Raw genomic sequence first — 22,112 nt, 5'->3', positions numbered from 1 at the left:
GAAGGACTAGGGCAGCAGATAGATGGGAACACCACCAACTGGAAGTTCCTCTCCTTGTCACTCACCATCCTGACTTGGAAATATATCACCGTTCCTTCACTGCTGCTGGGTCAAAATCCTGGAACTCGCTCCCTAACAGCACTACACCACATGGATTGCAGCAGTTCAAGAAGGCAGCTCACCACCACCTTCACAAGTGCAACTAGGGATGGGCAATAAATGCTGGCCCAGCCAGCGAAGCCCATATCCCCATGAATGAATAAAGAAAAGGAAGTAGAACGTGAAGAAGTGTAATCAATTGTTGCTATGTTGTGAAGGGCACTATCTTGTAACAATGGCCCAGAATTTCCTTGGCATGCCTATGGCATTGATTTTGTTTTTCAGCACAAAAGTTCCAGGAAATAATTCTTGCAAATTTTGTGTCAATACCATTGCTGAAACCATGTAAAATTGATTATCTCGGGTCTTGCCCTAATGGCCATCAAGAATCTCCTGGATTTACGCTAGTTTTCTCATTGCAGTCACTTGGATTAAGACATAAGGGGGCAGCTGAATCAAAGCTCAAAATTTTTTTTGAGGGCTCATTTGGAAAATGAAATCTGCCTAGCTTCATTTTCTCAAGGGCAACCTTTTGATTTTTGGGGTTACTTTTTGTTTTTGGGGACCTTTGTTAGGTGATGCAATCACCTAGTAATATTACCTTTTGTATTTGGTTGAATTTTTGTAGGATTTCCTTCTTCAAATAAATAAGGCAGGCAGCACAACTACCAAGCAGAAAGACTGTAGTAAATATTATTAAATATTTTATCCTCATGAATATTTCATGGATTTGGGAGGGCTGACAGGCAGAAATGGGTTGTGAGGGCCAATGAGTGGAAGGGGGTTAGGAGGACCAGTGGGCAAGCGAGGGTTGGGAGGGCCTTTTGAGCCCTGAGATGAATGTAGTTAAATGAATGAATTCCAAATAATTGACAAAAGTGTACTCTTGCCGGATAAATGCAATTTTTAGCAAAAATTAATTGTTATGTGTTATTTAATGCACATTGTATGAATAGTGTAGGACACTGACTGCATCAGTGAGAGGGTGTAAGAGAAATTTAGTTTAGATCTGCTTTTAGGCCAGAATGGGTGGTGCATTTGCAACACATGTCATGGGGCTGGCCTGAAATTGGATCTCATGTGCTTAATTCCAGAAAGTTAAAGCACCTGTCTGGCCTCTTGAGGCAGCTTACCAGTTTTTCATGACCCATTTGGGCAGAATGATGACTGCAGGAGCCCTCATCTAGGTTCAGGGTTGGGGGAAGGGGAGTTAGGCAAATGAGGGAGCACGAGTACGTGCCAGTTGTGCTGTGGAGCCAAGAGAAGTGCTGTTGCTCCCCTTGGCTCCACATTAGGGCAAGTTAACAAGAAAAAGCTTAAGCTTTCTATTGATGGCCTGCAGTAGTTTTTAAAGGTTTAAACCATGGAATGAACTGGAAAAACTGAGAAGCTTGCTTTGTGGGTTTCGGTTCAGTTTTGGAATGGAGTTCTTTACAGGCGTCTTGTCTCTCAGTAGTATATGAAAGGAGCCTAATGCCTATTTAAAGAAGGTGCCGGGGCACTTGAATATTGTCCAAGCCACTATGCGATTGGAAGATTTGAAACTTATAATTCTATGACACTGATTACACTAATATTGATCTGCTTAATTAGTTAATTGATAAGTCATTGGCTTAGATAAGGGTATGAAACAGTGCAATTAATGACATTCATCACTGTTCTAGGACATTCTGGGCCTTGTAATTGCTGTCACCCTCTGATAGGCATTCTAGGTAGCATGGTTTTGTCTTGTGCTCTGTAGCTGTGCTGTATTCTTACACTGAATTGTGGTTCAGAAATAAATAAATAAATATCTGACCTGAATTGGACAAACTTTCAATGCATTTTCTCAAATCCAAGTTCTATTGTAACCATGTGAAATGTCCTTCCTTAGGCCATTGCTTCTTACTGTCATTATTCCATATGAAACAAAGCAATGTAAAAAAACTTGCCAATAGTTTCTGAGGGACTTCTGCTAAGGCACATATTAGTGTTTCTAACATAAATATTCTAACTTAAAACAGCAAATACACTGAAGCTGCCTTAAGCCCTAATCTTTTGCATTGGCATTTGTGTCAGTTGTTATTGTATTCATTGGAATATAAGCTTGTTAATGCACTAGGCAAATTTCAGAGTTTCACGGAATCAAATAACGATACAAGACAGAAGGAGGCTACTCGACCTGTTGTACTTGAGTTGGCTCTTTTGTAGAGCTATCCAGTTAAGTCCACTCTCCTGCTATTTTTTTAAATTCACTTACAGGATGTGGGTGTCACTGGCTAAGCCAGCATTTATTGGTCAGTCATAATTGCCCTTGAGAAGGTGGTGGTGGTGAGCTGCCTTCTTGAGCCACTGCAGTCCCTTTGGTGTAGGTGCATAGTACTGTAACTATTTTTCCCTCAAGTATTTATCCAATTCCCTTTTAAATGCTACGATTGGATCTGCTTTCACCACCCTTTCATGCAGTGTATTCCAGATCACAACTAATAACTCATGTTGCCTCTGGTTCTTTTGCCAATTGCTTAATCAGTGCCCTCTGATTACTGACCCTTCTGCCACTGGAAACAATTTCTGCTTATTTACTCTATCAAAACACTATTCAAGATTTTGAACACCTCTATCAAGTCTGCCGTTAACCTTCTCTGCTGCAAGGAGAACAACCCCAGCATCCGTCTCTTCACATTACCGAGATCCCTCATCCCTGGTACTATTCTAATAAAATTGTTTTGCACCCTTTCCAAGGCCTTGACATACTTGCTAAAGTATAATGTTTGTAATTGAACTCACTGCTCCAGCTGAGGCCTAACCATGTTTTATAAAGGCTTAGCATAACTTTCTTACTTTTGTACTCTACGTCTCTGTTAATAGAGCCAAGGATCCTGTATTTTTAACAGACTTATGAACTTGTCCTGCAATTTTCAAAGATTTGTATACATATATCTCCAGGCCTCTGCACCTGTAACCCCTTTAAAATTTAGTTCATATTGCCTCTCCTCATTCTTCCTAGCAAAATGTATAATTTCACATCAGTAAATTTCACTGCCATTTGTTTGCCCATTTAAATTGTTTATCACCTTCTGAAACCTATTACTATTTTCCTAATGGCTTACCCCATTTTTGATTTGGCCATTAATGTATACATCAAAAAGAGCACTGGTCCTGCACCTCATTGTATATCCTCCTCCAGTCTGAAAAATAACCATCCATTCTGTTTGCTGTCCTTTAGCCTATTTTGTATTTATGTTGTCACTGACCCAATAATCATATGGACTTTAATTTTTCAATTAAGTCTGTTATGTACTTTGTCAAGCACCTTTCGAAAGCCCATATAAACAACAGCAACTGTAACTCTCATCAACCCTATTCATCACTTCGTCATAGAACTCAATCGAGTTAGTTAAACACAATTGGCTTTTAACAAATCTGTGCTGATTTTCACTTATTAGCCAATGCTTTTCCAAATGCCAATTTATTTTGTCCCAAAAGTCACGATAAGTTTCTCCACTAGCGATTTTCAGTTAACAGGCCTGTAATTGCCTGGTTTATCTTTCTCCTCTTCTTTAAACAAGGGTGTAAAATTTTCAGTCCTCCAGTTCTCTGACACTACCTTCATATCCAAGGAGGAAAAGAAAATTCTGGCCAGATTCTCTGCAGTTTTCACCCCTTTCCTCAGTAATCTAGGATGCATCACATTTGCATCATGTGACTCTTCTACTTTGAGGACTGCTAACTTTTTAAGTGCCTCCTCTTTATCTATTTTTATCCTATCCAATATCACTGCTGTTGTGCCTTTTCCTGCTACTTTGACAGCATCCTCTTCTCTAGTGAAGACAGATGAAAAACAATCTTTTAATACCTCAGGCATACCCGCTGCCTCCACAATAATTCCTTCTTTTTGATCCCTAGTCAGCCCCGCACTTCCTTTGACTACCCTTTTACTACTTATATGTTTATAAAATACATTTGGATTCCCTTTAATGTTAGCCAGTAATCCATTCTTACACCCTCACTTTTCCTCTCTTATTTTATTGTTTTAGATCGCTTTTGCACTTTGTGTATTTAGTTTGCTTTTCTGCCACAATTATGAATCTTACATTTGTCATAAGCTTTCTTCTTCTGTCTCATTTTGTATCTTTAATTATCTTGGGAACACCAGCGTTGATGCCCTTTCTTTTCCTGTTATGGGAATATGTCTGCTTTGTATTTGAACCATCTCCTGTTTGAAGGCCTCCCATTGTTCAATTATTGTTCTGCTTACCCTTTTTAAAATACAGTCCACCTGGACCAGATCCCCTTACATCTCACTGAAGTTAGCCTTGCTCTAGTTATGTATTTTAACATTTGTTCCTTGCCCTATCCTAAGCCTGATGATAATAGGATCACTGTTCCCCAAATGCTGTCCCAGTGAAACATACTCCATTTGTTCCATTTCATTCTCCTGAATCAGGTCCAGCACTGCTTCCTTCCTCCTTGGGCTGGCGAAACACACTGACCAAGAAAATTCTCGAACACATTTCAGGAATTCCTCCCCTTTACAACAGCATGACAATGACTACCTTCAAAAATACTCCATTGACTGTATATTGCTTTGGGATATTCTGAGGTTATGAAAGGTACTATATAAATGCAAGTTTTCCTTTTTAACCTGTTACTAGCCCAATCCAAATTGGGATAATCGAAGTTCCCCATTATCACCACTCCATTGTTCTCACATAGTTTTATAATTTACCTGCACATTTACTACTCTATCTTCTCACTATTTGATGGCAATTAGTAAAGTTTGAACTTATAAATGAAACATTTTTTTGTTTGAGTGATTCTCATGGGAAATTATATGGCAAAAGCTGGTCTTCACAAGGATTCCTGTGGACAGGGCATTATTAAATTAGTATTGAAAGTGCACACTGCTACGGGCTAAATTGCTTGACAATAGATCACATATACATTTTAGGCACTTTTGTGGATTGTGTGTGTAGAAAATTGGGTAGCAATCACTTGAAAGAATACAATTTAGGTGTAAATGTGGTCCTGAGCTGGAAAAACAACAGAGTTGATACTAATTAGGGCAAAATGTTTGTCAGCATTGACAATGTTAGAAATGAAGATCCTTTTTAAGAGTAAACCAGGATAAGCTTCAGAGTGAATTGAGAGCAGGTGATGCTCATTGAAGCCTGTGTTTAAGAGCTGGATTTTTCCCCTGTAGGGAGGGTTTTGCTTCTGTGCAGGGAAAGGATCCAGAATGGAAGAGTAGAAACTGGTATTTGTACTGAGCTATAGTTTATCAATAAAACAGTTGTGATTCACAAAATGTTTTCTGCTGCCTGTTTCGGTAAATGGACATCCATCTATTAAACAAGCATAATATTCAAATTTGCAGGTTTCTTAGCAAAGCTTTTCACCGCTGTGTACGTATTTAAAACCATTTCATGATAACTTGAGAGTTTTTTCATAAGAATGTTTTTCACTTCAGTTTTTAGAGAAGTGTATAGTACTAATTTATGTATAACAACTTCAATTATTGTAATACATTGTTTAATTTTATGTTTTATGATGATTACATAGGATATATAGCACAGAAGCAGGCCATTCAGCACAACCAGCCCCATGTCGATGTTTATGCTTCACTTGAGCCTTCTCTATCTTTTCTCATCAAAATCTGCCATTATAATTATCTACTCCCTTCTCCCTCACATACTTACCTACTTTCCCCTTTCAACCACTCCCTGTGGTATCGAGTTTCGCGTTCTCATCACACTTTGGATAAAGAAGTTTCTTCTGAATTCCCCATTGGATCTCTTGGTGACTATCTTATATTGATAGCCTCTAGTTATGCTGTTTCCCACAAGAGGAAACATTCTCTTTCTGTCCACGCTATCAAAACCTTTCATAATTTTAAATACCTTAAGTCACCCCTCAGCAGCCTTTTTTGAATAGAGAAGGGACCCAGCCTGTCACTCCTTCCCTGATATGTAAACCCCTACATTTCTAATATCATCTTTGTAAACTTCCTCTGCACCCTCACCAGGGCTACTATATTCTTTTTATAATATGGTGACCAGAACTGCATGCAGTAGTCTTAAGTGTGGCCGCCATACAGGTTGAGCATAATGTTCCTACTTTTCAATTCAATCCCTTTAGAAATAAAGCCCAGTACTTAGTTGCCTTTTTTATGGCCTTGCTAACCTGTAAAGCAATATTTAGTGATTGTTGTGTTTGCACTCAAATCGCTTGGTTACTCTTCCCACCTAAATTTGAGCCTTTAAAGAAATAAGTGACCCCCCTATTCTTCATACCAAAATGTACTACTTCACGTTTCTCTGTGCTGAACTCCATTTGCCAATTATTTGCCCATTCTGTAAGGTTAATAATGTCCTTCTGTAATTTTTTTCTGTCCCCCTCAGTATTGACTTCTACCCTTCGGCCCCAATTTGGTGTCACCCGCAAATTTAGAAATTGTGTTTTTGATTCCAAAGTCCAAATCATTAATGTAAATTGTGAACAAAAGTGGTTCCAGCACTGACCTTTGTGTTACACCACTTCTCGCCTTCTGCCATTGTGAAATAACTACCCTTTACTCCCACTGTCTGCTTTCTATCTTGAAGATAGCAAGCAATCTATTCTGCCACTTGTTCCCTAACCCCACATTCTCTAACCTTACTCGTTTGTCCTATATGGGCACCTTATCGAAGGCCTTTTGAAAATCCAGATAAATGACATTGTGATAATTGCTTTAATCACAGAAAATGGTTAATTTTTCAAGGACTAAGAACATCCTGGAAGAAGTTGGAGAATTTTCCCCATGTCGGGCGGGCCGAGTGGGAGTGGACGCGGACCCGATCGCCGCCCACGATAGGGCCTGTGCTGCCATTTTATGTGGGCCGGCCAATTAAGGCCCACCCAGCGTAGCGCACGACTCCCGAGGATAGCGGGAGTGGGCAGGCGGCGGCAGGAGTGCAATGACCGCTGGGTCCAATGGAGACCTGGAGGCCTGTTTAAATGAAGCACTGGCAGCCTTGGAAAGGCTGCTCACAATGGCAAGTAGAAGGGCTCACCAGAGGGCTTCTGATGAGCATGCCAGTCTGGAGGGGAGGCCAGCGGAGCAGGCCAGGCCTGAGGGCAGGGCAGTGGGACAATGTGCCCCTTGGTTTTCAGATGAGTGCCTAGTTGCCCTCCTGGAGGAGGTGGCAGCACGGCGGGAGGTCCTGCTTCCGAGGGCTGGGAGGCACCCACCTCACCAAACATGTCTGGAAGGAGTGGACTGAGACAGTGAGCTCCCATGGTGCAGTGCGACGCACATGGGTCCAGTGCTGCAAGAGATTCAACAACCTCCTGCGCTGGGGAAGGGAGAGTACCATGTTGGCAGAGGTCACTTAATGCAGCCGTCAGCCTTTTCCCCCCCAAGGCACGTCCCTTCCCCCTCAAACAACTCTGAGTACAGTTACTGCATTGAATCCTTCACGACATGTTTCCCTTGCTAGGTGGGCCAGCCCAGTTCACCCTGCAAGGGTAGTGCACCCGCAGCATGTGTATCACTGACACCCAGAGTGTGGATTCAGGGGCAAACTCAAGGATCTGCATCTAGGCATAGTGCTGGAACTGCGAAGCATGTCAAATATGCTGGGAGTGGAGCTTCTGGGTGGTGGGGCACCAATCTATCTGCTGGCCTTTGTGTTCCACGTGCTCGTGCCTCCTTTCTCTGCAAGGTTAGACCCTGTGGTGCCAAATGTGATGGAGGCAGCTTTTGGGCAAAGGGTGGGGGGGTCAGCCCTAGCTTCTTTGTGTGAGTGTGCGACAGCTGCGGTGCAATAAAGCACTGGAGCCCTGCAATGTCCACTTTGGTTGGGTTGGCAGGGATGCGATGGGAATCCAGGTACAGGCAGGACTAATCAGTGTTCTTCTTTCCTTCTCAGGAGAAGACTGCACACATTTCCGCTGAGCGGATACGGATGGCCCAGTTGGCCATCGCGACTCGATTTGAGCAGGAGGCCATGGATCTGGAGAGGCGCCATGTGCCCAGGTCCACCATGGAGAGGTACATTTGCCGATCACTAAGGTCACAATGTGTGTCCTAGCAACCATGGCACTGTTGAATGCTCAGCGATTGAAGTTTGTAACATGGGTTGACCATTGATGAGCGTATAATGATCCGGGGGACAGGCATGCATATTGACATTTTCTCCACTTTAACTGATCAAATGTCCTTGTTCTTCCTTTCAGCATTGCCGGAGCAGGGCTGGGCGGAGGAGTCAGAGGGGTCACCTCTCATACCTGAGGGCCCTGAACATTTTGACTCACCAGCGTCATACCATCTCTGCCAGGCAGGCACCAGTGCAGATACTAGCACCTTGGTGGGAACTAGATCATCGGCTAGTGTCCTGGGGCACAGCGGTGAGAGCACTTCACACTCGCTTGAGGTGCGGGTGGAGACAAAGAGTGCCCATTGCGCCGGCAGTCAGAGGACTGCAGGGGACCAGGCACATGCTCGGTCAGTGGCTGATGATTTGCCTCTGGAGTCGCTCTTGAGGCAGCAAATGCTGGAAATGCAGCAGGGTATGCGGGAGGATCTGGCAGAGATACATGAGGCAATGCGTGGCATCGTGCCCGTGCTGGAGGAGTCTACGCAGAGCATCATCGATGCAATGAGCCTCATGGCCGAGCGCCATGCTTCCGCCATGGAGAGAGTGGCGACACTCATGGAGAGGGTCCTCCAGGAAAACAATCAGGGCCTCCTGGGGTTGTGCTTGTACCTGCAAGCCCTCACAGTGGCATTGACCTCAGCTGGTCAGTGCCAGTGTGGGAGATGGTTTGGGCAGCAAGTATCCCAGCTTGGTGCCCATCCATCTATGGTGAGCAGGGAGGTCCAAAGCGACTTCTCAACAGCGCAGCAGCTGCCTGTTGTCTCTGCGGGCTCCTCTCGGGGCGCTCCGGATGAGGGAAGCAGCTCCTCCGCCCCTCTGCCAATGATTATGGCATCCAATGAGGCTGCAGTGACTGGGGAGATGCCAGCTGTGGAACTGCCTGGTTCACTCCCAGGTGGGGCCATCAAAGGCTCCAAGGGCCAGAGGAAGCCCGTCAAGGCCATTGAGGCCAACAGGACAGCACAGTGAGCAGAATTACCTGGAAAAACTCAGCAGGTCTGGCAGCATCGGCGGAGAAGAAAAGAGTTGACGTTTCGAGTCCTCATGACTCTTCGACAGAACTTGAGTGACTCACTCAAGTTCTGTCGAAGGGTCATGAGGACTCGAAACGTCAACTCTTTTCTTCTCCGCCGATGCTGCCAGACCTGCTGAGTTTTTCCAGGTAATTCTGTTTTTGTTTTGGATTTCCAGCATCCGCAGTTTTTTTGTTTTTAGCACAGTGAGCAGGCTGTCTCAGATGCCAGTGCCAGCAAGGGGGGAGGACTTAGACGTAGCACCTGTAAGCATAAACTTAAGGCACCTTAGGCACACCACGGGTTTCTCACTGGTGCTTTTATGTTGCCCCATTATTAGTTCATGACCACTTGGTGTGATGTGCAACACCTTTTAATTTTTTTTTCCTGAACTTCATTTTGTTAAATCATTAAATTTTGATATGTAAGCATGGCTCAGAGTGACCCCTTTCTTCTGCAGCTGGACGATTACCCACGATGTTATGAGTGATAAAAACAAAAAACTGCAGATGCTGGAAATCCAAAACAAAAACAGAATTACCTGGAAAAACTCAGCAGGTCTGGCAGCATCGGCGGAGAAGAAAAGAGTTGACGTTTCGAGTTCTCATGACCCTTTAACAGAACTGATCTTTCTTTACAAGGAGTGGGAAATATAAGCTAGTTTAAGGTTGGGGGTGGGGGGGAGGAGAAGTGTGGGGGGTGTGCGGGTGTGGTGTTAGGATAGGAGCAGATGATCAAAAGATGTCACAGACAACCCCCTACCATCTCCGCGTTCAAAGGATCATCCTCCGCCATTTCCGCCAACTCCAGCATGATGCCACCACCAAACACATCTTCCCTTCACCCCCCCTATCGGCATTCCGTAGGGATCGTTCCCTCTGGGACACCCTGGTCCAGTCCTCCATCACCCCCTACTCCTCAACTTCCACCTTTGGCACCTCCCCATGCCCACGCAAAAGATGTAACACCTGCCCCTTCACTTCCTCTCTCCTCACTGTCCAAGGGCCCAAACACTCCTTTCAAGTGAAGCAGCATTTCACTTGCACTTCCCCCAACTTAGTCTACTGTATTCATTGCTCCCAATGCGGTCTCCTCTACATTGGAGAGACTAAACGTAAACTGGGCGACCGCTTTGCAGAACACCTGCAGTTTGTCCGCAAGAATGACCCAAACCTCCCTGTCGCTTGCCATTTTAACACTCTACCCTGCTCTCTTGCCCACATGTCTGTCCTTGGCCTGCTGCATTGTTCCAGTGAAGCCCAATGCAAACTGGAGGAACAGCACCTCATCTTCCGACTAGGCACTTTATAGCCTTCTGGACTGATTATTGAATTCAACAAATTTAGGTCGTGAGCTCCCTCCTCCATCCCCACCCCCTTTCTGTTTCTTCCCCCTTCCTTTTGTTTTTTTTTCTTTTCCAATAATTTATATAGATTTTTCTTTTCCCACCTATTTCTGTTATTTTTTAATCTTTTATGCCCCCCCACCCCCACTAGAGCTATACCTTGAGTGCCCTACCATCCATTCTTAATTAGCACATTCGCTTAGATAATATCACCAACTTCAACACCTCTGTGTTCTTTTGTCTGTGACATCTTTTGATGATCTGCTCCTATCCTAACACCGCGCACCCCCCCCCCCCCCCCCCCCCCCACCACCACCGCCGCCACCTTAAACCAGCTTATATTTCCCTCCTTGTAAAGAAAGATCAGTTCTGTTGAAGGGTCATGAGGACTCGAAACGTCAACTCTTTTCTTCTCCGCCGACGCTGCCAGACCTGCTGAGTTTTTCCAGGCAATTCTCTTTTTGTTATGAGTGAGTTGTGTGACATTGAGCTTTATTGACAAGGCCCTTACTTAATGTTCCTTTCCAGGCAGATTTTGCACTCAGCTATCGAGCATGGAGCCTGCAGCCCTGGCTTGTGTTGGAGGTCCATCTGTGGTGTGCTAGCTGAAGGTTCTTTGGATCAAAGCCTCCCAGGTGTCGCTGCCTCCCTGGAGTATGCGCGGATCAGTGTCTACCCCCTTAGCGCTCTCCTGGGCGTACTCATCCTCGGACTCACTGCTGGACTCATCGTGTGCATCTGGATCGACTGCATCTTCATCTTCTTCCTCCACTGTGTCCCCTCCTTTCCAGCACCAGATTGTGGAGAGTGCAGCATGCAACCACCATCAGCGACACACGATCTGTGGGGTATTGGAGTGCGCCCCCTGAACGGTCTGTGCATCGGAAGCGCATCTTGAGAAGACAGATGATTCTCTCTACCACAGTCCTTGTGGAGGCGTGTCTCCTATTGTACCGCTGCTCAGCCTCTGTTCTTGGATGGTGGAGAGGCCACTTTTTGAAGGGATAGCCCTTGTCACCCAGCAGCCATCCTTTCCGCCAGGCTGGAGTACTGCAGAGCCTCAGCACCTGGGATTGTCTGAGGATGTAGGCGTCGTGGGAGCTGCCTGGGTGCCTTGTACAGACTTTCAGAATCTGCATCTTGTGATCACACACTATCTGCACATTCAAGGAGTGGAAGCCCTTCCTGTTGACGAAGGTACTTGGCTCACCCACTGGCGCCTTGATGGCCACACGTGTGCAGTCGATTGCGCTCAGGACACGGGGGAAGCCAGCAATCGCTGCAAAGCCTCTGGCTCGCTGTGCCTGGCTGGCCTCGTCCCAGCAGTAGTGGATGAAAGTCAATGCAACGCCTGAACAGAGCGTCTGTCACCTGCTTGACACAAGTGTGGACAGCTGACTGGGACACTCCGCAAAGATCACCCACTGACCCCTGGAAAAAGCCAGAGGCATAGAAGTTGAGGGCAGCCGTGAGCTTCACTGCCACTGGCATGGGGTGCCCACGCACACAGTTGGCGCAGATCTCAGGGCCTATCATCTGACAGATGGAGCTGACTATCTCCCTTGAGAGACGGAGCCTCCTTCAGCACTGCGCCTCAGACTATTGAGGTAGTACTTCGCCGCCTGTAAACCCTGGCAGCAGCATAGTGGCGTCTTCTGCGGCCCCTCCTGCCTTGGACTTCCTGTTTGCCCTGCACCCCTTGTGCCTGCGCCTCTTCTCCCAAAGGTGGCTCCCCTGGAGGCTGAATGTGCACTCCTGGCCTCCTCCCCCTTCTAGTCCTCCCTTCTTCCCCAGAGGAGGCGCCTCTAGTGGAGAGCACAGCTCCCATTCCCAGGCTAAGGGAGGGCTTCCTGAAACTTGTAGGCCCCAGAAATGATCTTTACTGTAGAGTCCTGACCTGAAGGTTGTTACTCCAAGCAGCTGTGAAGAGTTTTGAAGTATTCCTGCTCCCACAGGCAAGGAGCAGTAACTTCCACAATTAAATATTTGACAAACATGACTTGCGACCCCACTCCCCTCTTATCCTGCCTGTGGATGAGGTTTATATGGATGAGGTTTATACAAATGTCTCCTACCCGCCTGCCCGCAACGTCTTGAAGATCGCAAGGGCCCTGAAAAATATCAGACAATTGCTGCCTCAAGGGCCTTAAGTGGGTGATTAGTTAATGGTGGGTGCACATCAGAGCACATCGTTCACCCACCCCCCCCCAAATATCGCAATGGCGCGCAGTGATGTCCGGACGCTCGCCTGACATCACCGTGCGTCATTATACACGTGTGGGGCCTGCTCTCGCATGCCAACTAGAAAATTCTGGCCAATGTGTTTTAAAAGACACTTCCTTAAAGGGTTAATGCCAGAATTCTGATTGCTTTTCTTGGAAAAGACATCCATTTACAATAAAAGGTAATTAAGCAGTTTAAAGAAGCTGGAAATCTCTTGACTAGGTGGACTGTGTACAAAAGGGATCACATGGTAGTTTATGGCTCTGGAAATAAAATGCCTGGAGCTGCGTTTAAAAGTTGGTTTTGGTTTTGCTTTGAAAAGAAGAACCGACTGCTTGTGAAGGAAGATAGCAGCCTTTTTGCAGTCCAGGGCCAGTCCACAGCTGGAAGTGAATATAAGCTACTTCTAAGTTGTTCTATGTGCTGGAACTGAGTACATCCAGGTGTTTATTTTTATTCATTCATGGGATGTGGGCATCACTGGCTAGGTCATTGTTCCTTGAGCCCGCCTGAAAAGCAGTGCAAGAGTCATTAAACGTTTTGCAGATCAGCACCGGGAGACCGACTGGGCACCATTTCAAGGACTCCTTTGCCCTTGAACGATTGACTTTTAACCTGTAGCAGAATTCCTCTATTTTTATTTGTGTGTGTGTATATTTCATTCTATTTGACAAGACTAGTTTTGTAATAAACTAATAAGTTTGTTGAAAGAGGCCTGGTTAAAGCCTCTTTCAATCTGGGTAACAGTAGCAAAGGTAAACAATTGGCTACTTTGGTGAGTGAATCAAAGTTTTAAACTAATGGTGCGATCTATGGAGTAGTGGAGCGAGTCAAACTATACATTCCTCCCATCCCGATCGTAATAACATGAATTGCATTACCATTGTCTACTCTCTGTTATCTCCTCAAAAACTTCAGTAAGTCTGGTCAAGTGAGATTTTCCTTTTTGAAACCCATGCTGATGATTCATTATTATTTTCTTATTCCCAGGGGTGGATTCTTCCGCCCTCTCTAGTGGCATGTTTGGAGGCGGAGGGGGCATTTAATCAGGCAGGAGGGTGAGCCGCCCTCCTGCTTCCACCACAATTACGTCTGGGACAATAAGGCCCATGATCGGCCCTTAAATGGACACTTAATGACCAGTTAAGGGTCTCATCCCACTGCCATCATATTAACCCAGCTGTGGACGGGCCTATCACCATGCAGGGAGCACGACAAGTAAACCTGTGCCGGCTGCCTGTCATTTTTTGCAGGGAAGTCTATGCTTCAAAGGTGCCTGATCTGGAATGGAGGGGGGGCCACTGGGAGCCACCCACATGCCCCTGCTGCCAGACCCCTACAGTCCTCAGACCCCCATCCTGAAAGCATCTCCCACCATTACTTAACTCAGGCCTGAGTTGTTTCACATTCTTGGGCCTCAGGTGGCTTTCGTTCAGCAGCCACTGCCTCCCTGGTGACACTGCTGAACAAAAGAACTGCTGGCCTCCTAGCAGCAGCTAACGGTAGGCAGGACCTCTGCCCCCAGGGTCTTGATCCTGGGGCAAGGCTCGCTGGTGGCCTCTCAGCTGCCTGATTGGCTTGTGGTTCAGCAGGCATACGAAGTGACACAAGTCTCTTGCTGACTTTCCACTCGGCAGGTGAGACCCCATTGCATCTACAAGATTGCCTCCCAGATGTTTTTCTATTCTCTCCTTTAATATTGATTCCATTATTTTTCCTGCGACTGATGTTAAGCTGACTAGTCTATATTCCCTGCACATGTTCTGTCCTGCTTCTTAAATGTAGGAATCACATTAGCTATCCATCACTTCTCTGGCATTGCAATTTTTTTCCAATAAATGTTAAGTGTTAGTAGTAATGCCTCTGCTATCTCTTTCTAGATTCTTTTAAAATACGTGGTGCAATCCATCCGGACCAGGGGCTTTATCCTCTTTAAGTTTGTTTAGTTTATTCAATACAGCCCCTTCTTTTAATTGAAAATGCACTTAACTCATTTCTCATCTCATCATTCAATGTCATGTTTACCTGTCCTATCTCCCTTGTAATATCCAAGTGGAATAATTATTTAATATTTCTGTCGTCTCTCCTATCTCTCTATCGTTTCTGTGGCATCACTCTGTCTATCCCTTAATCATCCTATTACAAACACAGCCTTCCTTTTTTATTTATGTGCCTGTAAAATATTTTGTTTTATATTCCTTGATATTTTAATTTCATAGTTCCTCTTTGCCTTCCAAATTATTTTTTGACTTCTCTCCTAATCTCTTCATATTAGCTCTTATCCTGCTCTCCTTTGCTGTCTATGTACTGAATGAATGCCTCTTTTCTAACCCTCAATTGTTCCTTTATGTCTTTATTCATCAATGGAGTCTCACTAGTGTTTAGCTTGTTCTTTCCTTTTAACAGAACATATTTTTCTTCACCCTGTTCAACACTATTTTAAATGTTCCCCATTGTTGTTCTGCCTCATTATCTACCAGTATCGTTGCCCATTTCATTTCCCCAAGTTCTATTCTCATTCTCAAAATCACTTTTTCTCCAATCTATTAATTTGTTTTTTGTCATACTAATATCTTTCTCCAACATTATCTTAAAAGTGTAGTGTACTATGGTCACTATTGCCTACTTGTGCCCTTTTATTTTTCTTTGCTGCTCTGGTTCATTCTGCATTACTAGATTCAATAGCAAATCTTCCCTTGTTAGGCATTTTACATGTTGGATTAGAAAGGAGTCCTGTTCACACTGTACGAACTCCATACATTTATCCCCTTTATTTACCTCTTCTGTCCAATTAATATCAGGGTAGGTGAAATCCCTCATGATTATTATTCTATGTATTTTACTCAATTCCCTAATTTGGCTGTGTGTTTCTTCCTCTACCTCCCTTCCACTATTAAGTGACCTATAGACTACCTGCATTAGTGTAATGGATCCTTTATTATCTTTTATCTCTGTCCATATTGATTCTATTTTTGTCTTTCTGGTATCCCTTTTTCTATACCTATTATGTTATCCCAAATAAGTACAGCTACTTTAACCCCTTATTTCCTTCTCTCTTTAAAAATATGTTATACCCTGCAACGTTTAATTCCCATCCTGACTCTTCTGTAGCCATGCCTCAGTAATCCCTTCTATGCCTGTTATTTTCCAATGCCCCAGCTCCCCTGTTTTATTTCAGACACTCAGCATTGCTGTACGGACATATTTGTCCAGATTTTCCCCTTTGAGGTAGGAAACAGAAGTCAGGAGATTTCCTGATGTCATGATCCTACCTCCTGCCCAGCAATTCCCACCCACGCTATTTTCATGGTAGGGTGGTAGGACGGGCGGGAGTCAGGGCTGTCATTTCCCAACTCAGGCACGAGGTAGAAACGGATGTGGGTGGATGCTGAAGTGAGCGGGTTAGAAGGCCTGCCTTCAATAGCATGGGCCCAGTTTTGCAAATGAGTATAAACTCCGCCTTTATTCCTCAACCCCCTCCCACACCCATGCCCCCTCACCCCTTATGCATTCTCATACCCACCAGATATCCTCCCACCCCATCCTCCCAGTCCCCCCATAGCCCTTCACCCCCACCCAGCCACTGACCCAGTATCCACTATGTACAGAACATGTGAGCCCTAAAGTAGCATTGGGACATTTTTGAGATGCTCATGAAAATTGCAAAATAAACAAACAGTCGTTCAAAAATCACTTCAAAAAATATTATTTTCTTAGGAGCTCACAAAAACGTTGAAACGAGGAAACTCTGGTCCTTTGACAGCTGTGTAAACAACCCCAACTAAGCTAAATCCATTAGTTGGTTTGGAGCTCAGCCAATCATTCATAAAGAGATTCCATTGCACAGCTGTATAAATAAAACCTCCAAAGTTGATTACATTAAGGCATTTGAAGTCCTTCAAAAAGCTCAGCCATCTGTTCAAGCTTTGAAATAGTGGAACAGATGTCTGAACTGTCATTCAATGAAAACAGTAAAGCACAAGGGACAACTGACACAGTCAAATCTGAACTTCAATACTGTTTAATGCAGAAGAACACTATCAAGTGAACAATGTACTTTAATGCAACCAAAGACTTTCCCACTTTCACATGGCTGGTCAATCGCTGCATTAAAAGCATATATAACTCATCATACAGCATCTCATTATGATATTTGAATTTGGCAACACTGTTTGAACTTACCTGTCAAAAGGTTCCTCACTCGAGACAGGGCTTCCTCATGGTTCATGAAACCTCTGAGCTGGTGTGAACTGCGTAGCCTTCAGACACTGGCCCAATTCCATGAAAATTCTTGGGGGGTCTGAAATGCCCTCTCCCACAATGGAGCCGGCAATGTCGGGACTGCTGAATGCTGGCTCATGACCTGCACCCTTAGACTGCGCCCTTCAAAATTGACAAGAATGTGGGCTGGCTGCCATTTTTAAAGCCCACCCAATGCAAGTTGGCCCATGTTGGGATGGGAAAACCTGGCTCTTTAACATTCCTTTAATAGGATTTCCACTCACTTTATGTTTAACCATCTTTTTAGACCCTGTTCTGTTATTGTTTATTCCCTCAACAGTGTCCTTCTTTATTCTTTCCTATGCTCTTTTCCCCTGTTCTGTTTACATTTAGGCTGCTTATGCTTCTTGTAGATCCACTCACATTTTACGAGCTTAAAGCCTTTCCCAACTCCCTATTTACCCTTTCTGCCAGAACACGGGTCCCATCCCAGTTTAGGATGGAGCCTATCCCCTCAGCACACCACCTTCCTGTTCCAAAATGGTGCCAATGTCCCATAAAATGGAACCCCTCTTTTCCACACCAGCACTTTAATCACATGTTAATTCTCCTGATCTGCCTGCTCTTCTGCCAGCTGGTACATGGTTTGGGCAATAATCCAGAGATTATTACCCTTGAGGCCCTGCTTTTTAATTCTGCTTTTTTATTTATTCTTCATGCCTGTGTTTAAAGTCAAATGGACAGATTTACACAAAGATTAAATTGATGAGTCCTTGAAATAGTTATTTTGCAAGTTATTGGAGTTTACAAAGTTTAATCTAAAAATGCCATAATGTTTTTTACTGTTTTGAATTCATTCAGACCAAACTCCAACTCCAACTCGTTTCCTTAAGAATTGTGAAGAGGTAGGATTATTTAATGAGCTGGCAAGTCCATTTGAAAATGAATTTAAGAAGGCTTCAGAAGATGACATCAAAAAGGTGAATTATTTATTCGTGTCCAGGCTTCCTTAATGTTGAAACATGATTTTGCAGCTACAATTGGTACAATTCAACTGAATTTTCAGAAGATGTCTCCTTATAATTTTTACACAGTTGCTTGCTTATTGGAGAATGCACCTTGGAGAACAGATGTTTTGTGACCTTTTTATAGTGTGTATGTTATGCTGAAGCAACAATCTCGGTTTAAATCTGAGTGTGTTTATTGTTTGTCCTTGAAGCTATATACAATGCATTTGCCATTTTTGAAGTTACTAAAAATACCTTTGAGCTTTATAATTTTTGAAATGAATGGATGGAACTGTGTTGGGGGAGAGGGGATTAAATATTATGAAAGATGCTATAATTGGAAAAATATTAAGGAATCTGCAATTCATTGGTGTTTTTACTAAAGATAAGCATTTCTTCACTTGTGATAGCTACATTCTAATCAAAATATAGATTGTAACTGAACTAAAGGATTACATTTCTGCATACAGATTCACTAATTATTACCCTTAAGTGTGTAATCAATTCCGAGCATGTTTTCTACTGCCATTCATATCTCCAATGCTCAACTAGTTGAGTATTTAAATTTGTTTCCCAATTTTGTCCACAAGGAACAATGCATTTTAGAAATCATGGCCTTGAAATTGGATCGTGCCATTTTGAGCATGACCCAGACAGAATGCATGCCTCTCACATCTAATGAGGTCAGTGGCAGGATGAGAGCATATTAGGAAAGCCTCACATGCAGCTATCCAGTTGCAAGGGAGCAGCAAGGTTGGCTGTCTCAGAGAGCTTTAAAAAAACCTGAGTGGTGTGGGGAGGAAATCAATAGGGGACAAATGATAGATGGCTGCAGCCTGTGGTTTTACTGTGATGATATGAAGAGCACTGCTTCTCCTGCATACATAAAAAGAGGAATAAAAAAAGTTTAGCTTGCATTTTGGGTGGCAGCCTCCAGTGGTCTCTGTAAGGACTGCTGGTATGGTTGCTTAATTGCTGAGTGCCTGAATATGCCAGAGTGTACACAGCACATGCTGTGATCATTCACAATCTAATTTGGCAAAAGAACATGAAGCCTGTTCCATTGGGGCCTCTACTGAGCAGCCTTAATCAATGTGGCAGGAGGGAAACTTTTGGTGGGAATGAACATGCTCTTGTTGCCCACCATATTGAATCTTATATGTTTTCTGTGTGTGAATCAAGCACAGAGCCATCAAATTTCTAGGCTTAAATCATTGGCATGTCAGTGTTGATTTGTAAAGGCTGTTTTATTCATGCTTTTCAATAGTAATGTATTTTATTGCTATGATTAACTGGACACATCTACAATTTGGTCATCTTTACATATGCTAATAAATTCTTGCCTGAGGACAGTAATTCAAAACAGAATGTTTTCTGGCCACTGACCACAAAATTTGTGTAACTCATTAAAATTGTTCAAAATTAATATTGATTTTATTTTTCACTGAAGTCTATGAATTTGGTCTGATTTCATAGATGCCCTTGGACATGTCACCACTTGCATTACCAGCAGTTAGGACTAAAGTGGAGGATATGCCGATTGTAGGAACAACTCATCAGAATAGTCCCTTGCCTCACCCAGAGTCAACCACCAATGATGAAAAGGTACTAAGAGTCTATATCATCAATTTTTTTCAGTTGCAGTTTGAAATTTTCTGAAGAAAGTGAAAGTTAAACTACAGAGAGAAAACTAAAGGGAATAGGAGACATTTTTCTCATTGCATAAGACTAAAAACAGTAGTGGGAATAAATAAAACTGATTTATTAAAGCTGCGTAAAAATATGTGCAAATGATTTTGAAGTTAAATTGCTATGTGAAGTGAGTATATTTGTAAAAATGAAACACATAAACTTCTCAAATACCACATTGGCAATGTCCTTCGCAGCAACTTAATTTCCAGATGTGTCTTTGAAAATTAGAATGTTTCATTAGAAAAACCCACATGAAAGAAACCCTTAGGGATAAAATCATTTACTTAGTTGCTGATATTAGCAGTTGTGGAACAAACCACAAGGAAATATGTCTTAGGAAGGATTTGTCAGAAGAAATAACTTTGACAGAAACCAGGCTCAGAGGAAGTTGTCATTTAGATTAGTTTGGTTAATATTGTCTATGTTTATATTAAATCTGATTTCCAGTTAGATATTTTGGCAGTTGATGTAATAGAAGCATTTTAGTCATAATCAGGACAGTGAACATGTTCAAGACTCTTGTGGCTGTCAGAGAGACTGAGGTAAAATTTACCATTAACTGAAGAGCAAAGCAGAAGGAAAACGTTCAGTATTTTAAGGGAGCAGGAAAGCATCATTCAAAATTGTCTTGAATGAGAGCTGAACAGAGTGGATGGTGGTAGCCATTGAGAGTCTGAATACCAGACTATCTTACATTTCCAACTGTAGAAGGACGCATGATGGGAAACAATTCAGAAGATGAGAATTAGAATCAATCACCCTCCTTACATGAGTTCTGGTCCAGATGAAAGTTTGGTTTTTCTGCAAAACACAGTACCCTCGGGGATTGAAATTAAGAAAGCTGGACTAGTAACTGCAAGATTGCTAATGTGCCTGAAAATAGTTGTCTGTTACAACATTAGAGAAAGTAAAATAAAATCAGAGGATGCTGGAAATATCAACATGTCAGGCAGCATCTGTGGAGAGAGAAACAAGGTTTCAGGTCGATGACCTTTCATCAACAGGAAAAAGTTTATGGTTATATCAGTTTTGATGATTATATTCAAGATTTTTTTCCTTCAGGAAACAGGCCATGATAAAATGTTTTTTCTACCATGTATTTTCAACATTTCTGTTAACCAGATAGTTAAAATATGTTAAAAAGGTTGAATTTTATGTAATATTATATATTTGTAATTCAGTAACAATTTTTAAAAAATGCATGTTTTATCTTTGATCTAACTGTGAAACATACAGGATATGTCCTGGCCAAAAGGATGTAGTTGACCTATTCCCAGCTATTTGCCAAAGTCACCTTATAACCAGCCTCTTAGTAGTCCAAGGAAACAGGACTGTGGGCTGTTTTTGCTTCTTTCACATCGTGTCTCATCTCCGTTTGATACCCTATTGCAGCAGCACATAGAGATCAGCAAACAATGGAAGGGACAAGCTGTTTGATATGATTCGCCAGCCTTTGGGATATACGATCTACATATCTGGCATCACATTGGCACTGAAATTCATATACCACGTTACTCATTTGTGTGATAGGCAGATTTGGCTTGACAAATGCATAGCAGTAGTTTGAAACAGCTAACTTTACCTGTTGCTCAAATTTTTGAAATACCTTGCCCTTACAGGTAAGCTGAGATAGACCGGGCACTTTTCAGGGCTGAAAATGTCAGCCTTTGAAATGGAGCAGTTCAGTGAACTCCCTTTCCTGAACGTACTAGTTGAGAAATATACCAGGGGGCTATCTGCCAGTCTACCTCAAGTCTATCTTCACTGGTCAGTTCACACTTTGAGATTCTTACAGTTCCATGTGCTATAAGATTAGCCTTATTGGTAACCTTTTAAATGGGGCTGGAGCCATTTGCTCACCATGCAAGCTTGATGCTGAAATAGGGTGCATCAAAGAAAGTGGGATAATGGCTATCCTGATCAGATCATTTCACACTATATATCATGCCAACTCATGAACAAGACTGTAACTTTCAGCCCTGAAAAGTGCCTAGTCTACCTCGGATTACCCTGGAAGGGCAAGGTATCTCAAAAATTTGAGCAACAGGTGAAGTTAGCTGTTTCACACTGCTACTATGCAGTAGCAACACAAATGGTATTCACCACTAACAGGAAGCTGCCTTCAAGCCAAAAATACGTTCTGCCTATCACACAAAAGAGTAATGTGGTACTTGAATTTCAGTGCCAGTGTGATGCTCGGTATGTAGGCTGTACGTCCCAAAGACTGGTAGATTGTATCAAACAGCTTGTCCCTTCTGCTGTTCACAATGAGCAAGGTACAGACCATACCCAACCAGCCCATGCTTGCAGAACTCAAAACATAGTTCCAGCATTAGACATGATTCCACGATTGGACAACATTTGATAAATAATCCTCAGCGTATTAAGAATTATG

At 43.2% G+C, this 22,112-nt stretch overlaps 1 protein-coding gene across 6 annotated transcripts in view; it reads left to right on the top strand.

Moving 5' to 3' along the window:
• atf2 (activating transcription factor 2) overlaps positions 1–22,112 on the top strand; it is a 196,332-nt gene that overhangs the window by 67,430 nt on the left and 106,790 nt on the right. For all 6 annotated transcript variants that reach the window (XM_041201497.1, XM_041201502.1, XM_041201501.1 and 3 more), the window contains 2 exons: positions 17,880–17,998; positions 19,502–19,630. In XM_041201497.1, the coding sequence (XP_041057431.1) occupies positions 17,880–17,998; positions 19,502–19,630 (248 nt within the window). The remainder of the gene's footprint in view (positions 1–17,879; positions 17,999–19,501; positions 19,631–22,112) is intronic.

The sequence above is a fragment of the Carcharodon carcharias genome, chromosome 12, assembly GCF_017639515.1.
Source record: "Carcharodon carcharias isolate sCarCar2 chromosome 12, sCarCar2.pri, whole genome shotgun sequence".
NCBI lineage: Eukaryota > Metazoa > Chordata > Chondrichthyes > Lamniformes > Lamnidae > Carcharodon > Carcharodon carcharias.
Note: the sequence above shows the minus strand (reverse complement) of the source record. Positions and strands in the feature narration are given on the sequence as shown.